At 42.1% G+C, this 24,598-nt stretch overlaps 1 protein-coding gene across 1 annotated transcript in view; it reads right to left on the bottom strand.

The window, feature by feature from the left end:
* CSMD1 (CUB and Sushi multiple domains 1) overlaps positions 1-19,607 on the bottom strand; it is a gene marked incomplete at both ends in the record, with an annotated part of 1,098,128 nt that extends 1,078,521 nt beyond the window's left edge. Inside the window, one exon of the mRNA XM_082276664.1 lies at positions 19,541-19,607. Within this exon, the coding sequence (XP_082132790.1) occupies positions 19,541-19,607 (67 nt within the window). The remainder of the gene's footprint in view (positions 1-19,540) is intronic.
* Positions 19,608-24,598: the final 4,991 nt, after the last annotated feature.

The raw sequence follows: 24,598 nt of genomic DNA, 5'->3' as shown, positions 1-24,598 counted from the left end.
CGTACCTTCTTTGGATAAATTATTGTGTTCTTCGTGTCTTTTTTTCCTCTTGTGTCTATAGTCAAGCCTTTTTATTATAAGCTCCTCGGCACAGGAAGGTTCTCTCTCCCATTAGTATGCCTCAGACAATAGTACCTTAATTTTGACTAGAATGCCTGGGTCCTACTATAATGAAAACATCATATATTCTCTTGGTTTACAGTAAAAAGCCCTGAGGTTCTGTAACATTCTTTGCAGTTACTGGGACCTTATATCCTTTGTTTCCCTACAATGAATCCCAACGTGAAAATGTTTTCTTTGCATCTTGATGTTTTAAAATTATTTCCTCTGGGCTGATGACTTCAGTTTACTTCTGTAATAATTCCCAATTTGTTTCCCTGCTTAGTATATTGGATGACTATTTTATTTAGTGAGTATTTGGTACTATGGTTTTGTGTTTCTATATTAATTTTTCTGCATTTTCCTAGGAAAATTGGGGTGGGGGGGTGGGGGGAGGATGTTGCTAAACAAGTTATGCAGAGGATATAACACCTTTTCAACATGAGCATATTGCTCGGCACATCTTGCTGTGCTTTAGGATTCACCATAAGCTACAAATTCTCCCCCCCTGCCTATTTACATTCAGACATCTATAATCATGAATAACAGAAGGTCCAACACTGCCTTCTCAGAAACTATCCAGATTGTCACTTTGTGGCCTAGTTAAGCTAGTTTTCCATCCCCCAGTTTCTTTTCTTTCATGATGATTTCTCTTAGACATTAATCTCAGATGTGGTACCTTGTCAAAGCCTACAAGTAGACTACATCTATTGAATTTCCCTTATCTACAGTGGCAGTAATATCTTCAAAGAACTCTATCAGGTTAGTTAAGCATGACTTCCCTTGACTGAATCTATGCTGGTTATCCTGAATCAAACTGATTTTCAAGCTGTTCTTTCACACTTCCTTATGGTAGTTTAATTTTCCCCACAACCCTTGTTAATTTCACTGATGTACAGTTTCTTGAACTGTCTTTAATTGTTTTTGAAAAATTACTTCCTTTTTTTCAATCTAAAAAAAATCATTCCTAGATAGATCAGTTTAAATTGTTTCAGTAAATAGTCTTCTCTCCCTCTGGGTTTCTTATAGATGTTTAAAGGCTGATTTTCAAAACTGGTTTTGATGAAAAAAGTCCCGAATAAAATCATGCCTTTTTTGTTGTGGTGTGTTTTGATTTTTTTTTTGGTGGTCATTTGTATGTGCTGTTTTACTACATGTAGTAAAATAGAACAAACTCTTGTTGTCAGTATAGAGGGGTAAAATTAAAAATATTTTGGTCACATTAAATTTATGGTGGTGGGGAAGAACTTTCCAGGGTGCCCTACTCATTAGCACAGCAAATAGCTATCAAAAGCTTTTCTAAATGCATGCTTCTGTTTACAAGGAGCCAAAATGCAATGTGTCATCCTGAGGGAAATGGACTTGGTGATAAATTTACACATCTGTGACCTCCAGTCTCAATTACATGACTCCTTGTGTCTTGAGGTAAAAATCCATGTAATGTTGCATTTGATAAGCGAGGCAATACACTGCCAGCACATCACTCCAGTGTTTCAGAAATCCCTGGTGGAAGTTCAAGGTCATGGACTTGAGCTACTGAACGTCAGTGGGCTAAGGTGAGGTATTCCAGAAGTAGCATCATGCTGTGTGGCAGGAGCTTGCTGTGACTGCTGCACTTAGAAACAAAGGGAAAGTTTTTTGCATTATTAGAAAAACGGTCAAAACTTGGAGAATAGTGAATGGTAATTATGATACTACCTCTACAAGAGATTCAAATCACTCAATTCTGTCTCTCTCTCTCTGAGACACATGTGCACACATGTATTTATACTATATTCATTACCATGGTAACTGGGCACTGTAAGACTAATGCATGTAAATTTCAAAGGGGAGTGTTATATCTAGACCTAAATTTTTTTATCTCTCAAATATCAACGATGATTCCAGCAGAGATGTGGCAGATATAAATTAAATGGCATTGCAAATGTTTTACTAGAAAAACAAAATATTTTACCTAGGTTTTAAGTAAATGTGAACCATAGGACAAATTAATCAATCTTCATGATAGTAGCTTACCTCTTTTTATAAGACTGTAGATTTATGTGATGGGCATAACATGGTGATTGTTAAGTCCCTAGTGATAAAAGCTATTGATTTATGATTTCCAGAAATTAGCTAAAAATAAGTTTTGCAGCACTTATAGGTGCTTACTGGAAAATGAAGCTCAAAGCAGTATTCCAAGTTGACTACTTGCAATTCCACTTCTCATAGAATAATTGACTATTCACTGAGCAAGACAGAAGCCCATTCAGAAATATGAGTCTGATGTGGTGATTAATGCCCTTCATGTAAGAGGGGACCAGTAGGTGTTCAGTTCCTGTTCCAGCAGCTTTTTTAATACTTAATATTGATTTCCTTTAAGCAAGGTTTTGAACCCAAATCTTCTACCTCCAAAGGAAATTTTAACTGGAAACCTTCATGGCACCAACAAAGGAGGGCCTACGGCAGTCACAGTATATGCCAGGGAAAAAAAAAAAAAAGAGGATGAGACAGGCTTTAACTTTCTAAAGGAAGAGGTAGATGAGTGTAGATTTTTCACGATGTAGATAAGCACTCCAACTGTTAAATTACTCTCTCTACTGTGGGAAAATAAGAAGGCACCACTTCCACCCCCAGAAGTATCTTTTATAAGGCCAAAGTTGGCAGGTGCACTTAAAAACAGCCAAGCAGTTTTATTCCTATGGAAGACCATCTATATTGACGATGACAATGACTATTCAATAACAGTCCCATACAAACTGACACGGTATGCAACCATCCTAAATATGCCAAGAAATGTCATTTTAGGCTCAAAGGATATTTTCTAATGAAAAATAGCCTGTGTAAATTTGTCTGGTTTTGGGGTTAAAGCAGCTGTTGAGTGGCAGTTCCATAAAATCTAATTTACTAGATGTAAATATCGTCACAATAAAAGGAAAACCTGATGCCTAAATTCTTCTGTATATTTATTTATCATAGAGTGTCCTCAACATCCATGAAATAAATTAGGAACTCAAGAGTTCAACACATCTCAGATCTAGCTCTTGAATTTATACATTCCATTATATTGTATTAGAATAATAAACAGGTTTTAATTTTCTGAAATTTTCAGGTACATACACTGTGTGCACTAACCTGTGTTCTTGTCTCTTCTCAAAAGATAAGCAACAGTTTTGTTTGCACAGGACAAGAGTAATTATTGCCTTCCTTTCCTAAATAGATTCTAGAAGAAATATTCAAAAATTTATCCTGTATGGAAAAATAAACAGAGCCTTTCACAATGAAGGAGAAAAACAGTTATGGAAGACTTGCTAACATTAAAGACAGTCTGGTTTCTTCTATCTCACACTTTCTTGTTCACAGTGGTCAGCTATGCTCTTTCTGAGTATTTATTTGCATCACTTTGTTTTGTTTTTATGATGCTGATAGGTTTTTCTACTGACAGTCCTGAGAGGAAGAGGTAGAATAAAAGGAAAAGCATCTATAGCCATCTTAAATGCATGTAGGAAGGCTTCTGTCTTAGGCAACAAGAGACAATTATTTTTCACAGTGACAGGTTTTTGAACATGAAACTGCAACAAGAAACCTATGGATTTGAGCTCACAGGATATCTTGCATGTTTTAAGTGTTAAGTATCTATCTAGGGGCAGAATTTTCAGTGGTTTATGTGTGGGTCTTTTTCCACAGTTTCTTTTAGGTCTGGGTCTTGAGAGGGGGGAAATTGATTGATTTATAAGGATGAAGTGGTTTCAGCGCTCCAGTGTAATGGACCTCTTCTTAAACCTTTTCCACCAGAAATTCTTGCAGCGTTTCCCTAATCTTCACAGAAACCCAATCCTTCACCAGATCCCATCATTCAAGTTTGTCACACCAGTTTTCCCCCACCAGTTTTCACCATGCTTTTTCCTTATTGTCCCAGGAAAGAGAGCACCATCAAAATATGACTTGTGACAAGTGGAACCCTGGACCACAGAGGGGCACAGAGCATATGTGGAAAATGAAGGTGAATACTATTTAGTTCACCTTATATTATCCTTGAGGCACTAACACACTCCATGGAGGTCAACATCAGTGGGAGAGGTGCTGAGATTCCTAAGCACCGGGTTTGATGTATTCATTGCCCACCAGGACCTAATTTTCCAAGCGTTTTCTCTGTTGTCCCTCCAGAAATCTCTCATAGGGCAAAATGTTGAACATCACTGTTATCCAGATGGTCACCAGGTAAAATCTTTACTATTTATTGGAAAGAAATCAATATATATCATTATGAGAATAAAAACGAGGTAATAGGATTGGGGGATAAAGGGAAGTGTCTGTTCGTAACGAAATACAGACTATTATTCTTTTAAGTGCATCAGCAGCACTGACTACAATATCATAATCATTAAAAATTATGAGAAACGCACTTGGGAATCATACATTAGTATTGACTGAAGTTAGGTACTCTAAATATCCATATGAATTTTTTACATTTGCATGGGGAAAGTATGAAATTTACAGATTCACATAAGTCCTTCCTATTCATCAGATGCAAAGTTCTGTGCTGGGTGAAGTATTTCTGAAGAGCTGGAAGCGCTCAGTGAAATGAGCAGGTAGAAGCTTCAAAACAAGAAAAATGCAGTGCTTTTCCACACAGCAGGAGTTAAATTGTGAAACAGATTGTCAGAAAATAGTGTAGTATGGTAGTCTGAATTATGAATAGGTTCAAGAAGAGATTCATTAAGGTTAAATTTGTTGATGGATGTTGAACATAGATGCAACCTCTGGCTAAGAGTTCTCTAAACTGGCCAGAGGCTGCTAAAATATAAGCCTGTCTATATCTTGCTTCCTGCAATTTTTTTCTCTATGCATTTGCTAATGGCCATTGTCAGAGAGAGGTTATTTTGGTCTGATTTGATGTGACAATTTTTGCATTTTTAAATATGTGAAGACATAACCAAATTCATAGGATGTGCACAAAATCTGGGCACAGTTTATGTCCCTGACTTAATTTTTCAGGTTTTAAGGAGTGCCCTGTGCCCTTCTTCAGCCTTTGTGCTGGTTGCCCCCAGTGCAGAAGTCACCACAGATTAGACTCTGGGCATTTTCTTCCTTGAGAATGTTAAACAGCCACATTGGGGAATAATAAGGTATCTTTTACTCCTTCAGAAGAAGAGGAAATAATAGGGTGACTGGAACAAGATAAGCTCTGCAAAACAAAAATTTTAAGGAAAGAGTGAGGGAAGAAGAAAGAGAAATAGTGCTTAATTATGCAAATCTGATGGTGCCAGCCCTGCCAGTCCTACAAGATAAAAGCCATGGTTTTCAGCATGTCTGCACAAAGCCTGTATCAGCCTAGCACCTGAACTGCCATGCTCATGAGGGCACCAGTCGCTCTTTGAGACCACATCAGATCTTCACAGCAGTGGCACCAGAACTTCCACTGAGATCAACTGCCAGCAGATGCTTCGAGTTTTGAGGTATACTACCAGTTCTGCTTAGTAGGACTACATCAGTATTCCTGTGTTACTGGTGGCAAAAAGGGAAGCTGATTATGCACTGTTCTCCAGTAAAACAAATGCAAGCAATGGAAATCAGAAAAAAATCCTGAATTATGATTTATGGTTATGAGGGAACTAATTTGAGCTATGTCCTCTGTAAAACATAGGGCAGCATGAAACTCCTATGGCCTAAGTTTCAGAAGATAAGGGGTTTTGTTTAATTCTTGTCATGAGAGAAATAACATTTCCCAGACTTGAGTTTCTTGTCACAATGTTGTCCACCTTGTCCATTTCATCTTCTCTATGTTCATATAATCGTTTTTATCATGGGTCCCTACACTCTGGGATATACCATAAAGCAAATTAATAAATCACACCACACCTATGTCACTGCCTAACAGACTTTAAGAATAAATGCAATCATAGACAAAATATCCTAGAAAAAAAATTGAGTGGAAGACAGCAAATGGCAAGAGTAGGGATTGATTTTAAAAAGTAAAATAGTCCTGACTGAAACCCCCGTTAAATGCTGTCACATTTTTTCATATGTAACTTCTTTTTTGAGATAGCTTATCTTCTTCAGTGGCACTACTGAAGAATGTGCCAATGAAATACAAGAATGATTTCCATCAGCTGTCTATGCTGAATGCTCATCTTTCACCTGACACAGTCTGTCACAGCAATGGCTCATTTTTTTACACTGGACAGTGCGTTATCCTTCTAGAATCAAAGAGTAGGGGTTTTTTTTAATTGAGTTTTTACCCCCAGGAAACCTGATTCTCATGCACATTTGGGACAATACTTAAGACAACAGCAGCGTAACTGAGTGGATCTGAGCAGCAAACTGCTGTTGAGACAGTACAAAAATGCTTCTGATTTACCTGTACCTGCAAGTACCAGTGTTGTGTGACTGCACCAGGTTGGCCCTGGCTGGATGGAGCTTTCCACCAAAGCTGCTCTATCTCTCCCCTCCTCATTTGGACACAGGACAGAAAATGTAATGAAAGGTTCATGGATCGAGATAAGGACATGGAGAGATCACTCACCAGTTACTGTCATAGGCAAAACAGACTCCACTCAGGGAAATGAGTTTAATTTATTAACAATCAAATCAGAGTAGGATAATGAAAAATAAACCCAAGTCTTAAAATACCTTCCCCCAACCCCTCACTTCTCCCAGGGCTCAAATTCATCTCTGGTATTTTCTCTACATCCTCCCCCTAATGGTGCAGGGGAACAGAGAATGGGGATTACAGTAAGTTCACCACAGATTTGTCTTAGCTGTTCCTTCCTCCTCAGGAGGAGGACTCACACTCTTCCCCTGTTCCACCACGTGATCCCTCCACAGGAGACAGTCCTCCATGAAATTCTCCAATATTAGTCCTTCCCATGAGCTGCACTTCTTGACAAACAGCTCCCGCATGGGTCCCTTCCATGGGGTGCAGTCCTTAAGGAACAAGCTGCTCCAGCATGGGTCCCCTGTGGGATCAAAAGTCCTGCCAGCAAACCTGCTTCTTTCCATGGATCCACAGGTTCTTCCAGAAACCTGCTCGAGTGTGGTCTTCCAACAGGGTCACAGCCTCCTTCAGGCATCCACCTGCTCTGGCGGGGGTCTCCTGCATGCTCCCCCATGTACCTCCATGGGCTGCAGGGGCACAGATGCTTCACCATGGTCTGCACCGCTTACTGCAGGGGAATCTGTAGCACCCGGAGCACTTCCTACCCTTCCTTCTTCACTGACTTTGGGGCCTGCAGTAGTTCCTCTCCCACATTCTCACTGCTCTCTCCCAGCTGTAGTTGCACAGGTTATTTCTCTCTTCTTAACTATGCTCTCTCAGAGGCTCTACCCCTGTTACTGGTGGGCTTGACTTTGGCCAGCAGTGGGTCTGTTTTGGAACCAGCTAGCACTGGCTCTATTAGGAGAATCTTCTAGAAGCTTCTCACAGAAGCCACCCTGTAGAATCCCAACTACCAAAACCTGGCCACACAAAACCTATACAGTGACAAAGCACATTCAAAATATTTATACTAATACATCCATCCCGCAAAGATGGTCTGCAGAATGATGCACAATATCAAAAGAAGTTTAGTACCTATTCTACAGTGGTAAAACTGGGTAGATACTTTTTTTTTCCACCAGAGCCTGCCCAACCCTTACAAATAGCCTGTTTCTTAAAAAGAAAAATGGAGCCATAAGAAACCATATTTAGTCGCTGTCAATGGGGGATAAATGTAAAAATGATGAATACTCAGAGAGGAAATATAAGTGGAAGGTCCAACTGATTGTTTTTAGTTCTGGCCATGGACAACAGCCTCCATTATGCAGTATAGACAGTAGTGTTTGAGTCGGCTTCACTCCAAATTCTGATTTTTGTTTGCTTTGTAATCACAATTGCTTTGTTCCAGGCTACATCAGATCCAGGTTGGTTTTTTGTTTCTTTGAGGTTTTTTTGTTTGGTTTTGGTTTTTTTTTTTATGTTTCGGTTGTTGTTTTAATATATAGAATTACTTAAGTACAGCAGTTTTAAAGAAAAATTTCAACTTCCCCTGACAAATTCTTCTTCCTAAAACAATTACACAACACGAATAGGTTTGGAAACTTTGCTTAATTCAGATACTACCTGGGAGATAACAGTAGTAAATGCTTAATACTGTTGACTATTTGTTCCCTTTACAGCCCTATATTGCATTCAGATTATGAAGACTCTCCAGTGTAAAAGTACAGCACAAATTTCTTTATGTTCAAAAGTGCTGAGATCTGTAATTTTCTCTTATGGCAGTGGGAACTGCAGGTATTTGGCACTACAATCTAGGCTCTTGACTGCAAACAGTACCTTCTGCCTTCTTCCCAGCATCCTTAAACTTAACACTAAAGCTTGTTCTGCAGGTAAAATGAGCTCAGGCATTTTTTATTGTTCAGTATGCCCCTGTTCTATTATTCAACAAATGGATCTTCTCTTCCATCAAATATTTTTGGAAAAGATGGTTGTTTCTCCTTCTGAATGCCTAGCACCTCATGTATCATAAGTACTCAATCCACAAGCCTGTTTCTTTACCAAATATTCCTGTAAGTATCATTTTTCCTAACATTGTGGATACACCGAGATGTATTACCAGTAAAGTGGACTTACAAAGTCAGTAAGGAATTTCTGTCAGTAAGATGGAAATAAAAATCTCTGCAAAACATGAAATCTTGAGAACCCATCCTATAGTCCTTACCCAGTCAGCTCCCATTCTGAAGGCAAGGGGACAGAAAGGCTTGAGAAAAACAACCATGCTTCCAGATGTTGAAATTACTGTGGTTCAAACTAGCATGCAAATAAAATAGTTTAAAGGAGATGCATGAGGTGAACTGACAGAAGACTCCAGCTCAGTCACCTTATCCCATATATAGAAAGGATAGATCTGCATTTACCATTTCTAGCAATAGGAACTCAGATTTATGGATGCAACAAGAATAAACACTAATAAAAAAATCAATTAGGTGTCTCTGTTTAAAGAGAACTAATAATTTGAGTATATATGACAAAAAAGGAAAACAGAATTCACTTTGACAAAACAACTTCTCAATTTTCCTTCTAATGTGATATGACTCATCTCAAATCTATTGCAAAGCGGTAAACAAACTACACCAACACAGTGGCCATCATCTGCCAGGAACATTTTAAAAGGAAAATCATTACTGAGCTACTTTTCTTGTCTTCTATACAGAGAAATGTATTTTCCCAGGAGAAACAGCATTTCACATTATCTTCTTTTCGTTTACCATGTTTTCATGAGCGTTAACAACAACCTAAGAAATACCTCATTAAGCCAGTAATTTATTTCTTAGGAATTGAATTAAATTAAATTAGTTTGGACTAGTTTTAGTTCTTTTTCAAAACAGTCTATTTCAATTTAAACAAATAACAAGAGGGAAGTTCAGTTTGATTACTAATAACAATGTACTGGGGACTTATCTTGGATAGTAATTTCTAAATTCTAAAAATATGTGGACAACAGCCTTTTGATTTTATTTCTCATTCATTGAACTAATGTTATAATTGTAACTGTAACAAAAATAAAATGTTTAGTCCATCTTTGTTCTATAATCCTTCTGTAATCTAATTACCTCAAAATAATTGCAAGATAAAATACTGTCATGAGGATCAAAAAGACATCTATAATTTGGCCTCTCCTTATTCATTATCCATTTCATTTTTATAACTATTTATTATTATCATATAGTTAATAACAAAATCTAAGTCTCTTGATAATCCATCTGAAGTCAGTTCACTGCAGATGTAAATCATCAGAGAGCCACAAAAAATGTTACATGATGTTACATTTTTTGCAATAGTTCTTGTTTGTAGATCTTACAATCTTTTGGGTCAGGCCCCTCCTGTGTTAAATGATACTAAATTGAAAAAAGAGAGCAACTTCAATTTCCAAAATATCCCCAGATTCATTGCTTTAAAGAAATTACTTCGAAGCTTCTCAGGAGTTGACAAGAAAAATCTAAATTGTCATGGCAACGTGGGTTGAAGAAATCCTTCTTTGCTGTTTGCATAGATCATCTCCATGCTATCAGCCTGTTTACTAAATGTTGCTAAAGAAAGCAATTAAAGGTTAATCTTTCCTCAGAACCAAATAAATTATATAACTGGTGACAGCCAGTGGAGTGAGATACATTTCAGATAGGTCAAAAAAATTTGAGGCATCATTTATCTTCAAGCAAACGACACCAAGTTGCAGTGCAGTCTACATGCTGGGGCGAAGCAACAACATCCAGCCAGGACAGGCTTGGGAGGTGGACCTGTGCAAACCTCATGAAATTTAACAAGTTCCGTTTTAAGGTTCTGCACAGCAGTTGGGGCAATCCCAAGCACAAACACAGGTTGTAAAGAGAATGGATTGAGGGCAGCCCTGAGAAGAAGGACATGAGGGTGTTGGTGGATGAGAAGTTCAATGTGACACAGCAATGTGCTCTTGCAGCCCAGAAAGCCAAACATATCCTGAGCTGCACTGAAAGAAATGGGACCAGCAGGTCAAGGGAGGTGGTTCTGTCCCTCTACTCCCTCTCATGACACCCCTCCTGGAGTCCAGCTCTGGGCCCCTGAACCTGTAAGAATATAGACCTGTTGGAGCAAGTCCAGAGGAGGCCATGAAGATGATCAGAGGGCTGGAGTACCTCTCCCATGGAGACAGGCTGAGAGAGTTGGGGCTGTTCTGTGTGAAGAGGAAAACTCTCCAGGAGACCTTAGAGCACCTTCCAGTACCTAAAGAGGGTCTGCAAGTAAGAGAGTGAGGGACTTTTCACGAGAACATATAGTGACAGGACAAGGGGGAAAGGCTTCAAACTGAACAACAGTAAGTTTAGATTAGACATTAAGATGAAATTCTTGACTGTGAGGATGGTGAGGCACTGGAACAGGTTGCCCTGAGAAGCTGTGGATGTTCCATCCCTGAAACTGTTCAAGGTGAGGTTGGTTGGGGTTTTTAGCAACGTGATCTATTGGAAGGTGCCCCTGCCCACAGCAGGGGGATTAGAATGAGGTGATCTTTAAGGTCCTTTCCAACCCAAATAATTCTCTGATTCTAAACAGCATTTCTGTGGTTAATTTTGTAACTAAGAGTTTGAATTTTTTTAATGGTATTAGATTTATTCTAGCATCCTTGTTTCAATGCAAGTTCTCTATGTGATATGTGGCCATAAAAAAGGTGAGATACAAAGTCTTTTAAGGTTAATGAGACTTTTTAAATTCCATTAGTTCCCCTTTGGATCAGTTAGGACCTTTGTATCAGGTCCTAACTGGTCAAAATCTGTTATAAAGCGATCCAAACTACTTCACTGACAACTAGAGGCTATGTCCAACATACCTAGTTCAGCATAGCAGAACGCTTTTTTTTTCCTACAACTAGCAGATTTTTCAAGTTAACTACCTTATGTACCACGAAAAAAGAATGGAAAATTTCTGTATTTTCATTTATGTTAATTAAATTTCGTGATAAAGCCTCCCCTATACAGGTTTCACAGGAAAGCTAGACAGAAATATTTGAGTACAGCTAATGATCAAAATGCTACTCCTGCTGCCACTGTTGACTTCATAAAATCTATTAACACTACATTCTTCAGTGTTAGAGCCACTGCAAACAATGGGTCAAAATGTCTGCTGGGGATATTTACGTGCTAAGATATCAATTTAATTTCTCAAGAGAGAGATCTACAAATGCAGAGGATCACTGATTGTGATATTAGCAGTTGTTTGATTGAACTGAGGCTCTGAAAGTGAATTATAAAATGTTTCCCCCTCCCCCTCAAAAAAATGCTTGCTATGACTCAATCTACGTATTATAAGAAACATCAGCAGGATACCAATAGAGAATCTGGCTGCTGGGGCAAAGCTAAAATAGTGTACTTAGTCACTTGAATGCAGTCAGCTTCTGCATTGATATCCCACAAACATTAGTGAGAACAGTGTGATTTGTCATGACCATTTGTTTCACAGCCAGAAGCATCCAAAATTAGTCTAAAAATAAGTTAAATTTTGCGCTTTTTTTTTATCAAAGTGGCTTTTTCAGAAATTTCACTGTGTAAACATCATTCTTTCTTTCCTTCTTTTCTTGCCTTCACAGTCACCTGCATTTTTTTGCTAGGTTCAGGGCAAGGCAGGTTCTGCAAGCTCATGTATATTTCTGCAATATCTAGCCACTTGCTTCCCAACATCAGCTGTTTCTTGACAGTGACCTCCCTGTTCCTTGCAGCTCCATCTGTGTTGTGCAGCAGCAGTGTGATATAGGTCCCAAGTTACATGGTGTGTGTTATATGCACTTCAGGCTGAACCCTGAGGCACTCATACAAGGCAAGCTCAAGCACAATGCCCAAAGCCAAGCCTAGGATCTCAGCCTGTATTCTGGCTACACTCTGCAAAGCAAGCCAAGCTAACCCATCCATTTTAGCAGCAGGCATTGCAAGCACAATGAGGAAGCTTTAAAATCCAAGCCACAGCTGGGCCAGTATTTAAAAAAGAAAATAACCTGGTTATTTTCCCCAATGTGTTTAGGTCCATCCTTGAACCCAACTTTCAAGTAGAGACCAAGGCTGGCTACATTTTTGTTCCCAGTGCACTGTAAATTGCTTGTGCTTCAGCACCAGTGTAAGCAAAATAAAAGTTTGAATATTTGTGTTCTTTTTAGAGTTTATATGTGAACAAAATATGGCAAGTAATAAAGGTCAAAGGAAGTAAACAATGATTTATGCAATATTGTATCATGGCTATATTTGATCTGCAAATCATAGGATGGGTGAGGGAAAGATATCCCTAGACCCCGATTTCCTCTGTGACTAATGTCAAAGGTTTGCTGCAAACTTTAGAATTATAAGAACATTTCAATAAAAACCCTCAAACATAGGTTTAGAAATGGTTCTCTAGCAAAAAAAAAAAAAAAAAAAAAAAAAAAACAAGGAAAATTATCAGACAAGAAAGAAAAAATAAAAAAAAAAGAAAAACTTAATGTTTGGCAAAATTGCATGAAAGAAACATTGCCTTGCAATTGAATACAAGATATGAAGCAAGTACTGCAAAATGTAATTTTTAAATGCTGACCATATTTCATGCAAATTTTCAAAACAAACACCGCATAAAAAGTTGTATGCATTATTATTTATTCAGGTCTGTGTCAGCTGCAATGCTGCAAATGTTTCTGTTGGAAAGCCACTGTACAACAAAGACATGAATACAGAACATGATTCTGTACTTCAGTATCCATAAGATACTGTAAGACAGACATAAAATATGAAGAGACTAAAATGATACTAGGTTTTTCTGTGTATTGTTCTTCATAATGTCTTTAAAGGAAAAAGCAGAGAAAAAAACAAAGGTAGAAGTCAGTTGCTCAGAGATACCAAAGACACTGTTTAAAAACAAATTGCTTCCACATATACATAAATACATTAATATTATCAAGGTTGGTTGCTGTGATTCACCTAGTTTTCCCTTTTTAAAATCATTCATGGATGAAAACATTGTCAGAACTTCTCATCCACAAGAGCTCAAATTAAACAGGGTCTGACTCCACTATTCAGCTGCAATATCTACTTTGCCTGGATTATTTGGAGTAGCAATCTGTTCAAAAGGAGCCAATTGAGCTATTTCTGAAATCAGTACAAATTTCAGTTTCCAATGCAGCAGAATCAGGCTCTCACAACTGCCTGAAGTTACCTTTCACTTGACAGGGTTGAGACAAGAAATTTACTTGAAAGAAGTCAAATCACTATTTCAGAACATGCATGAATTTATCATTAAAATGCACGATGAAATAATTAAAAAGCTGTAAGAAACTGTGATTAATTTTTATGATGGAAATTAAAGTATTATTATAATTGCTAGAAATCGTGATTTTTTTTCCTTATTTTTTGCAGAAAGCAAATCATTGATGATATTCGGATTAATCAAGAGTTCTGGTTAATCATCAGCAATGTAAGAGTGATTAAATCTTGCTTTGTCCTTTAACTGAATGTGCCCTCCAGGTAAAAATGGCAAGAAACTACCATCACTTTCTTTTCTTTTTTTTTTCTATATTGAAAAAAATTATTGTCTCTGAGAAAGTAAGACTTTTTGTTAGAAGTAAGAGGCATTATTGCTCTTGAAAGAGTTTCCAGTGCATGCATGCCTCCATTTACCATTCAATTACTAAATGCAGACAACTGATATATGTTGCCTTTGGGTGTCAATATAACACTAACAATAATCCAAGTAATTTGTGTAAGTAGTTATTCCTCTGAGAAATGAGAAATACAGTGTAGATTTTCTTAAATGCAATAGAAATGTCATATAGTGAAGTCTTTCACCCAGCCAGAACAAAGATGTGTCAGGACAAAGAAAGATCTCACAGCTTTCCTCAGGCATTAATGCCATTTTTTCCCTATTTCAAAAGTTAGTGGTTGATAAAAATCGTTTAAGGGAAATTACAGCTGACGTAGAAAAGTAAAACTTCTAAGTAAAAGAAAGTTATTCATACACTTTAGGAGAATTTCCATATGATTCCTACTCTTTGCTCACTGCAAAAATTGGAAGAACATCCAATTTATCTCAGCCTAATATGGCTAATTTTGCAGCCATATGGAGAACCAGAGGCCAGATTCTTATCCTATGACGCTGACTTGAATCCAGTTGTACTTGAGTTTTATTAGAGATCACATCTCACACTTATGCCACTGCTTCAGTGGATTGTACAGTTAAACCAGCAACTCCCCTTTCCACACTGCATCCCCTGCCGGCTACAGGCAGCCCAGCACGATGCTGCAGTGCCTGTGCTCACACAAAAAGCTGCTTGCCAGCAGAATAATGTCATCATGGCCAAAGAGAAACACAATGGCTCAATACAGATTTGAGCAAGATGAAATTACATCTTATCTTTAAATCCACTGGAGGTTTTATACAGTCACACTATCAAGCAGTTACTTCTCCAAGGAAAAGTTATAAGAGGGAATTTAATGTGATGGTGTACGGATTACATCTTGAAAAAGTTGAAAACAGTCGTCCCTGAGGCTTTTTAGCCTTTCTATAGAGCATGGTAAATCTTGAATGCATAGCTCAAAATATTTACAGTTTCAGATTGTTCCTAATTTGTTTGGACAAGAATTTTTATGAGTGTAAATGCTATTGAGGCCTAAGTGCCATAGATGTCTTTTTCAAAACTTGTGTATATCAATACATATGTAATACTAATACCACACCATGAGTAAAAATAAGATGAAGTGCTTGTATAGACAAAGCAGTCTGCAGGGGGAAAAATGACAACTGCCCCTCCCAAACAAAACACCACCATTGTCTGATCAAAATCATACATGTCTGTATAAAGGGACATGCAAGTGAGAGTCAGTAGAATAGACAGATTTGCAGTACAGACAATTTGCAGAATGGTTCTTATCTATACAAATCAGAGATGGTGCTGAAGTGCCGTCACAGATTTCAATACATCCGGAAGTTCCATGTGTGCTCATGCTTTCATGTGCCTGTAGACCATCTCCAGCTCCTCACACCACTATCCTGTTCCACACATACACACCGTAGAAACTGATAAACCTTTACTGGCTGACAGTGGGAATTCAAACCTCAACCATGGGCTCAAGAGTCTAAAATGAGTGTTTGGGGAATCTTTGTTTAATTGATATGCTCTCCACTAAATTATATTCAAGCTGACCAATTTTCCTATTCCTATACAAAGTTAAGGACTATACATATCTCGATGAAAAAAAATGGGCCAGATACAGATCTTACCAAAAAGTAAGTGCATTTTTACTTTAAAATATTATGTGGTCAGAGGTGGATATTCTCTGCTATGACTTTTTATGGCAAATGTCTCATTGGGCTGGGGGATGGAGAATGCATCCATCAAATACTTGGTTTTGCAGTTGGGTATTCAATACCTTGCTCTGATGTTCTTTTAAAAATTCCTTTTTTTCAGCTCATTTTCCCCAGAACTGCTTTAGTCTTCTCTGGAAGAGAATGGAGCCTCTCTAGAGAGACCAGCCTTACAGTTTGAACAGCACTGCTTTGGAGAAAAAAAAAAAATACTTTAAAAGAGACAAACACTCTCAGCCCAACAGGAGTAGGCCTTAAACAGAGTGGTAACTTTGTGTGATGTAGTTATAGCAATTATTTTGACAAAGTGATAGCAGCAAACAGAAGGTACATAAAACGTTTTGAGGTTTATTTATTTATTTTCATAAACAAAATCCTGAGCTGTAGATATGAGAGTCCTTTCACTGTCTGTATCTAATTTAAGAACAGAAATGTTTTCCCTTTGCTATTTCCATTAATCTGAATGATACCTCTGTGCATAAGCCCACGTATGTACGTTTTGTTGGAGGTAATTAGGTGGCAATGAAGGTGCTGTATTTGGTTATCTAAACACATCCAGGAAATTACCTTGAAAACATGTACTGGAACAATTGTAAGTATTAAGCAGTATGTATTTCCACTGAATGTAGGTTCTACTGAATATAGGTTGTCCACGGACCTTCGGTCACAGCACAAACAGATTTTACTCTCTTTTTTCTTGAATTTTAGTCTGAATTCAGTCTAAATCTACCATTCGTTCCATACCAGTATGAATTTTTACAGAAATTGTACTGATGTGTTTTGTCTTTCAAGCAAATCAATATGGTTTTTTATGTTTGCTTTTGTTACAATATAACATATCAGAATTGGCAAATGGCTCTATAAACAAGCCCATCTTAACATGCATAGCTGAACACCATGCTGTCTGTCTTGTTGAAGCATAATTGCTATGATAGGGTAGCTTCTGGGAAAGCGGTTCCTTTAAATGACTCCATACTAATTTCCCTTGATGTTTAAAGCACAATGAACAGGGAAGAATTCCCCAAATGTTTTTCAAAACACTCAGCATCAATTAGATGAAATGAGTCCAAAGAAATGTATAGAACTGCACCTCAAGTTTACCACAGTGAATGACGATGAATGTTCATTTTCATCCTTCCTTGTTCCTTAAAAAAGTTACAGAAAATTGCACAGCAACAAAGGGTTTCCATTTCATTTCATAACGAGGAACGATGTGGAAAGCAGCCCACCTGTCATTTTACTGAAAGATACGGGAACGCCTGTGGCAACACCTTCAGAAATTCAGCACTTGTTTCTTTTTTTGCTCATAAAACCCCGAAACCAAGCAAAACCCGGGTGAATTCCTTTTACACTGACCAAATGATTTGATGGCAAGGGGCTGGTAAAACAGAGTTCTGAGAACCTAATAATTAAAATTGTTTTATGTGCTCCTGAAACCCTGGGTCTTATGTTACTAAGGAAGGAGTTTTTTCACTCTCTGAAGTATAAACGTAATTTCAGCTTCAGGATTACATTTGACTAAATATAGATACCTGTGCTCAATTGCCTGGGAAGGTAAACGGGAAGGAATTCTGTCAACTGTCCCCGATGGCTCCCCTTCAACCTGTTGTTTGACTTCAATATTAAGTCAGTCTTTAGCCTTTAAGTTGCTGCTTCTCATTAAGCAGGTATAATTACATTCTGCAGAGCAGCATCAGAGGCAGTGCCCAACGTTCCTGGCAAAGCCTTTGTATGTAAGCAAAACACGTCGGATCGTCGCTGAATAACCATGATCCAGCCTCCAGCTTTTCGTATGTGCTGTCAGCCATGAAAAGAAAACACTTAAATGTCAAACGACATAACTGGCTACAGTGTATTTAACAAATGAGTCGCGGGTGTCGGCCCGCCCCGGGAGCGGCGCGGCCGTGGCAGCAGCTGCCCCTCGTCCCGCGGAAGCCGGGCCCCGAGTGCGGCTGCCGGAGCAGCTCCGCCACCGACCCGGAGCTCCCCGCCCGGCCGGGCCGTGCCCGGGGCAGCGCCGGGGAGCCCGGCACGTGTGCGGGCTGGGAGCGGCCGCCCAGCACCGCGCGGGCGGGGACCGGGGGAAGGAGGCACCTGGGGGTGTGGGGGGTGGTGATGCTGGAAGTTTGGGTAGGGCGGGCACGCCAAGAAGCCCCCGCCCGCCCCGGGCTGCGTGTGCAGCCGGGCACAGCCCCGTCTCCAGGAGCCGCGGATTCACAGCCCAGGAAAGCGGTGCTCCTTTCTCTCCCTTGCTCCCTTCCCACGGAGGCAGCCGGGTCTCGTTGCCCGGTGGACCGCGGCAGCGGCTGGATCCGGGCAGAGGAGGGATGCCATCGGGCTGGCGCGGAGCCGCAGCCGCTCTACCGGACCGGGCAAAGCTCCTGCCCGGCTCCCGGCAACCCGGGCTGGCCCTCTGCCGCCTCTCCCCGCAGATCATGGCCGGAGGCTACCGGGGGGAAGGCACCCTGCCGTGCTGCCCAGGTGGGCGAGGGAACCCGGCCGTGGGCACCCGCAGGACGGGGAGCACTCCAGCCTCGCCCGCCAACCCGGGCCGCGGTAGCCTTGTTCCCCCCGCCTCAGCCGCCCCCGCGCCGAAAAGAGCAGGGAGAAAAATAAAATGGTGGGAACGATGTAAAGCGCCTTGGAAGGGTTAAGGGAGACTCAGACAGTACAAACCGCAAGGGGAACCGTCATCCCGGAGGCAGGCAGAACAACCGGGAGCGAGGTGGGAGAAGACAGAGGCTGCATCGGGGACAGGTGCTCAGCTGCGAGCTGCTTCACTCCTTCCCTCTCTCTCTCTCTCCCTCTCTCTCACACACACACAGAGACACAGACTCGCATCTCTCCCAGCATGAAAAAGCGCAGGGCTAATGAGAGGCGAAGTGAATAATGGGGAAGTTGTCTCCAGCGATGAGGCAAGTAATGGGGCTGAGGCCAGCACTGAAGTTGTGTAACCAAATTCTCCACCGTCACCCCCTCGTTTCTCCTCCCTCCCCCATTGATTTTAAGGAGAAACACAGCTGAGATTGGGAGATTCTCCCCACCGCACACCCAGCAGAGAGGAGTCCTCTTCCCTCAGGCACGGGCAGGCAGCTGGCGGAGGTGTCCCCGGCGCCGCATCCCCGCCTCCGCGCAACTTGCGGGGAGCGGAGCCGGCTGAAGGCAGGCGGAGGCGGCTCTCCGCGACCACCCACTCCGCGCTCCCCCTCGAGCACGGCAAAAGCTGGGGAGGCGGGAGGAGGGGAGATCCAAACTTGCCAGCCCGGGGACTGTCCCTCACACGGCAGCGAGTGCCGTTCGTGCGTGCGCGGAGAGCGAAGTGTTCCCAAACTCCGGCGCTACCCAGGCGGCTGGATGCGCACGGTTCCGCTCGCGGCGTCGCAGCGGCTGCTGCCCAACTCCAGGGGGCTGGTTTCTCCCGGGGGAAGTGACCGGCCGAGAGCCGAGCCCTCGGGGAGCACCTATGGGAGGTGGGAGGCAGGGAGAAGGGACACCGGGCTCGAGGAGCCTGCTGTTTGCCGGCGCAGAAAGGAAGCGAGGGAGAGAGCTCAACCGAGCGGCAGAGATTTAGCTGAGGGGTTATGAGTGCCGTAACCACAGCCTACACGAATGCAATGCAAGAAATCCGAATCTTACCCTGAGCTGCAGTGAGGAGCCCCGCGCAGAGAACCAGCAGAGACTTGAATTTCCTCCACGCAGTCATGTCTGCAGTTATTCCACACACACACACACTCTCACACAAAACCCCCGGCGGGTCTTCTCGGCTGCGACCGTGTCCTCCGAGCGGCAGCGGAGCTAAGGACAGCGCCAAATAACCGCCACAGGGCGAGGAGAGGCGGAGAGGAGCGGTCCGGGTCCCGAGCGCCGCGCAGCGCCCGGCGCCTCCTGCAGGACTGCGCGGGCGGCTCGCTCCGCTCTGCTCACAGACAGCATCAGTCCCGCGCCGCGGCGGGGCTGCGCCGCTCAGCGCCCGCGGAGCCCCGGCGCCGCCGGCCCGCCGCCCGCCCAGGGGAGGGGAGGGCGCGGAGGGAGGGAGGGGAGGCACGCCCGGGGCCGCGGGCAGCGCGGCATGCACGGCCGCCGGCGGGGAGAGCCGGGCAGCGGCGGCGTCGGCAGGAGAGGGATGCGGAGAGTGCGAGGAAGAGGAGGAGGAGGAGAGGGAGGAGGAGGAGGAGGAGGAGGAGGAGGAGGAGGAGGAGGAGGAGGAGGAGAAGGAGAGAAGACGGAGGGAGGGATCGCGGCGAGAGTAGCGCAGGCAGCGCAGCGGAGCGGCTGCCAGCCACACGAGCAGCCGCCGCTGCCGGACTCAACCATCACTTCCCACGGAGAGGGGAAGGGGCCGGCAGCCGGCACTCGCCGAGCCCGCAGCCTCCCCGTGCCGCCGGACGGCCCCGCACGGCTGCTGAGGCAGCCGCGGCCTCGCCCCCTGCCCCGGCCGCGGCCCCGGGCGGCTGCTGCCGGTCACCGAAAGGCCTCAGGGGACTGATGGCTTCCCCCGGGCCCGGTGTCCCCCGGCGCGGAGAAGGGTAGTGGCTGTAGGGCTACACCTGCCTGGGAGGCTCCTGCTGCGATTCCCCGGTGCCCTGTCCCCCGGCACTGCCTGCAGTTCGCCTCCCCCAGCCACATGCGGGATGCGAGTGGTGCGGGTGCTGAGGTCCCTTGTCCTAGGTGAAATTCCCCTCTGCTCTCGTCCCCGCTCGTGAGAGAGGAAGGCTTTCAGGTCCAAAATGTGCCCTGCTCGTTCCTTCTAAGTTGTAGATCAGAACAAGCTGTTATTCCTGAGAGGAAGGAGATGAGCCAATATCTCCTTGCGGAACACTGCTTTGTCTTTATGTTGCCATTCTCAAGAGCTCCTGTTGCCAAGAGGAATTTCTGCCATTAACAATCCTTTCCAAAACTAAAGAAAAACCAATCAAAATATGACGTCAGTATGCACACAGAGGCTTCCCCACCACCAGCCTGGAGCAGGTAGGGTTGGTTCCTTGAGCCCAAGGGAAAGGAAATGGTGACCCAAGGTTGGCCTGTCACAGGTCCCTATGCTCCAAGGGTTTCTGTGCCAGGCCTACCTTCAAACGGGTGGCAAAAAGGTGCCCAACCCTGACTTTCAATCCTGTATGAATTGTCACCACCACTGCACCCTGGGCCTGACTCCATAATTAATGCTCACCTATATCCGTAATTAAAACACAAAGGCTCATAGGAAGGAAAGACAGAAACACAAGCCCTTTTGGAAAGGTAGTTTCAAGGTTGTAATTATTCACTTAAGATGAGTTTTCTTTCGTGGGCAAATATGCAAAGTTGTTTTCTCATTCTAAGTTGCATGAAGGTGGTGAATGGGCATTGAACGAGGTAGGCTGACTTTGTAATAAGCTTGTATTTATGTAAAAACGCTGTGGTTCTCACTCGGAAAAAAAAAAAAAAATAAAGCAGGGCCAGGCAGGCTGCCGAGCCAGACGTGGCATTGCTGCCATCTCGTGGCAAGCGCTGCCTCCCTGCCGGGCCCGGGCTGTAGTCCCTGCACTGCCTTTCCCCCGCAGCTCCCAAACCCACTGCCCTCCCAACACACCCACAGAAGGGATCTGGTCTTAGTTAGCATTCATCCATATTTTAGGAACACCTCGGGGACTCATTTCTTTCCATTCGTGAAAATAAAATGATGCTACTAGTTGTTAGCACCAGACATCATGTAGCCAAGCTGCTGTGCAGAATTCCCCAGTCAGAGCTGCTCAGGCTCCTCCACTTATCCTTGTCAGAAGACTGAGCGGAATTCACTAAAGATTGTGAGAGAGATGGAAACGGGCACTAAGCTCAAGCTGAGACTCTTGCTTTCTGGCATCCAGTAGTATGAGGCTCAGGTTTTTGAATTAAGCAATTGTTTGCAGTGCATTTGGCCCAATAATGTTTTGTTTTGTTTTGTTGTATTGTCTGTTCAGTTGGGATAGTTGAAAGTCATAAATAAACACCATTTATAGCTGCCTGCATCTAGTTGAAAGCAGTAATGATGGTATCATTTTTTGCTGTGCTGTTTCAGTAAGCACTCTTGAGAAGTTGCTGTTTAATCCTACTCATGGCACATTCTGCCAAAGCTCCAGTATGATATGATATGTGCCTTCTTGGTCTTGGCTCACACAGCGTAGATTTACTGTATCCGATGCCTTTTGTTCTTCTGGGGATTTTCTGGGCTTCACTAAGCTTTTGGGACCCAATTCCTTCCCTTTTGAGCTATACAAGTGCGAATTTGTTCCCCTCATAGCACCTAGATAAGGTAAATAACAGCACCACAATCAGTATGACTGCAAAAAATGCCTTCTCTCCTTTCTTACATCCTATGACAGTAAAGCATAATGCATAAACATTGTCGGCCTTTAGCATGTTACTATTTGTCACCTGAGTCAATGCCTTACTGAGAAAAACAAGACAGCACCGACTGCCCCCCCGAGATGATTTCAACCTCTCAACACACTCGGGTAGCTGTCACAGTGACTTTTACAAACCTTGTGTGACACAATTTTTTTCCCCAAACCAAAAAAGCCAGAAGATGACTGTGGAACTGAAGCATAGCATTCCAGGAGGAATCTCCACCAACCTGACATGAGCTCAGTGTGGAACTGCAGTACCTAAACATGGTAATTACAGAATATGATCTAACCTAATGACTGTAATCTCTCTGTTGTATATTAAGTACCTAATGTACTACCATAAAATCCATGAATTTATGAGTTTGAACAGAGGCAATATTTCTCTCTATTCCCTATAGACAGTATGGGGAGTGTATATGTCAAGACTATTTGTACTAATCAGGGTGATTTAAAGGTAGCTTGACAGGGATTTATTTTCAATTGAGAGCTTGTCCTTTTGCTCCTCTATGCCATATAAAACAAAGGTCTGAAAAGTTAGATTTTCTCTTTTCTTTTAGTTTTTTCAGCTCATTATGTTAATAATACTGAATCCACATTTCCGTGTTGCCATTTTATGGGAGGAAGAAGATGCTTATCTTTCTGTAAGGCACAAGAATATTTGCGCCCATCTAAGCAAGACTACTGATTCAGAACATATCTGAAAATGTACTATGTACTTACTAAAAAGGGATGTTTGTCGAACCCATAACCACAATCTGTACTTGCCACTGGATTGAGAAGTCTGTAGCTTTCTGCCAGAAGGTTATTGTGAAGTTCAAACTGTGAAAGCTTAAAAATTCAAAATATTATGTTGGGGTAAAAAAGTCTATAAGAAGATAAATCTTCAGCAGAACAGAGATTTAGTGTGAGGAAGTCAGAAAGTACAACAGTGTTCTCCATGAGCAACTTCATCCACATGTTTTTTTGTCACGTAAACTCTTTAGTTGTGAGCAAAAATGGAGACCAGAGTTCCAAAAACTCTCACTTAGCATATTCTCTTTTTAAGAACTCTGTTTTCAGACTTGAAACATTTAATGATTTCTTTAGTCATAACTGAAGTCCAGTCTTCCAGGCTGGAACAATGAAAAAATATTTATATGTACACATGTTCCCAATCCAAATTTGTTATACCATAAAGAATAAAAAGGAGGCCATGCCACCCACAGTCTGTGTACTGTTAAAAAATTTGTTGCTTGGGCTTAGATTGGACTCCACTTTCTTTTTGTGGTAATGTTGTGTCCAAACTAGAAATCTCTTGTAAGATTACAATAATGATGACATCTGCAATACCAGCTACAGCCACATTATTGTTTTATATATTACCAGCACAGGCCAATAAATGTGTTAATAGTCCTCTAAGCTAGAGAAAGAAGGAGAAAATAGGGAAAAGGTGGTTACAGGCTGTCAGGCAGGACACTTCATGGGAGTTTTGGTCAGCAAAGAGAATATAATGATAGTGTTGTTCAAGAGGCCCCTGGGGGGCCTGCTCCTGCTCTGCTATATTGTATTCCCCTCTGGAATGCTTAGTTCAGGGGGAACAGTCTGCAGAAGCATTGGGGAAAATGTAAGTTGCCTGTTTTAAAGTACTCTCAAGCATTACTTAGCTCCTCAGGGGCAGGCTCTAGCGCACTTTCTTTTCAGAGCACCTACACTGATCCCATCTGTCCTTAAGGTGACATTAATAATTGATGTTAGAAATATGAGACTTCTGAAAGACATTTCTGCCTTTGAGGGAAGGTGGAATTTGTAGGTAGTAGCCTTCAGGATGCCTGTAGGAGACAACATCAAGATTATTATTCCACTTAGGAACTGTTTCTCAGACGTTTAAACACTTTAGCTTTGGAGGGCTAACAGGGGAAAAGGGAACTTTGTTGAAGTAGTTCAAGGAAAAAAGATTATTTGTTTTCTAGTTAAGCATAAGAAGATCCTGCGAGGCATGAGGTATGACCATGCAAGGCTAATAATGTGGGGAACAGTAGCTAGGATAATGGTCTAAACAGACAAGTCAGTATCTTGACAACGAGTAAAATGTGACAGTGTTAGCAGGCTTTGAGAATGAAAACTAGTCACTCCTATGAGATGGGAGAGATATGGAAGAAGCAGAGAAGAGAGGCCAAAAAAAGCTCAGAAATCAGTCTTTTCTTGGCAGAAATCTCATTGGATATGGGAAGGGCAACACTATATTCGTCAGAGCTTTCATTGAGACAGCATAGATGTTTGGTTGTGAGGAGACTTTGGTTATACCTGTCAGGATCTCATACCCAAGTGTACTGAGAGTCTCGTTACTTCCCTTGAG

Source organism: Coloeus monedula (assembly GCF_965178545.1).
Source record: "Coloeus monedula genome assembly, chromosome: 2".
Taxonomy (NCBI): domain Eukaryota; kingdom Metazoa; phylum Chordata; class Aves; order Passeriformes; family Corvidae; genus Coloeus; species Coloeus monedula.
Note: the sequence above shows the minus strand (reverse complement) of the source record. Positions and strands in the feature narration are given on the sequence as shown.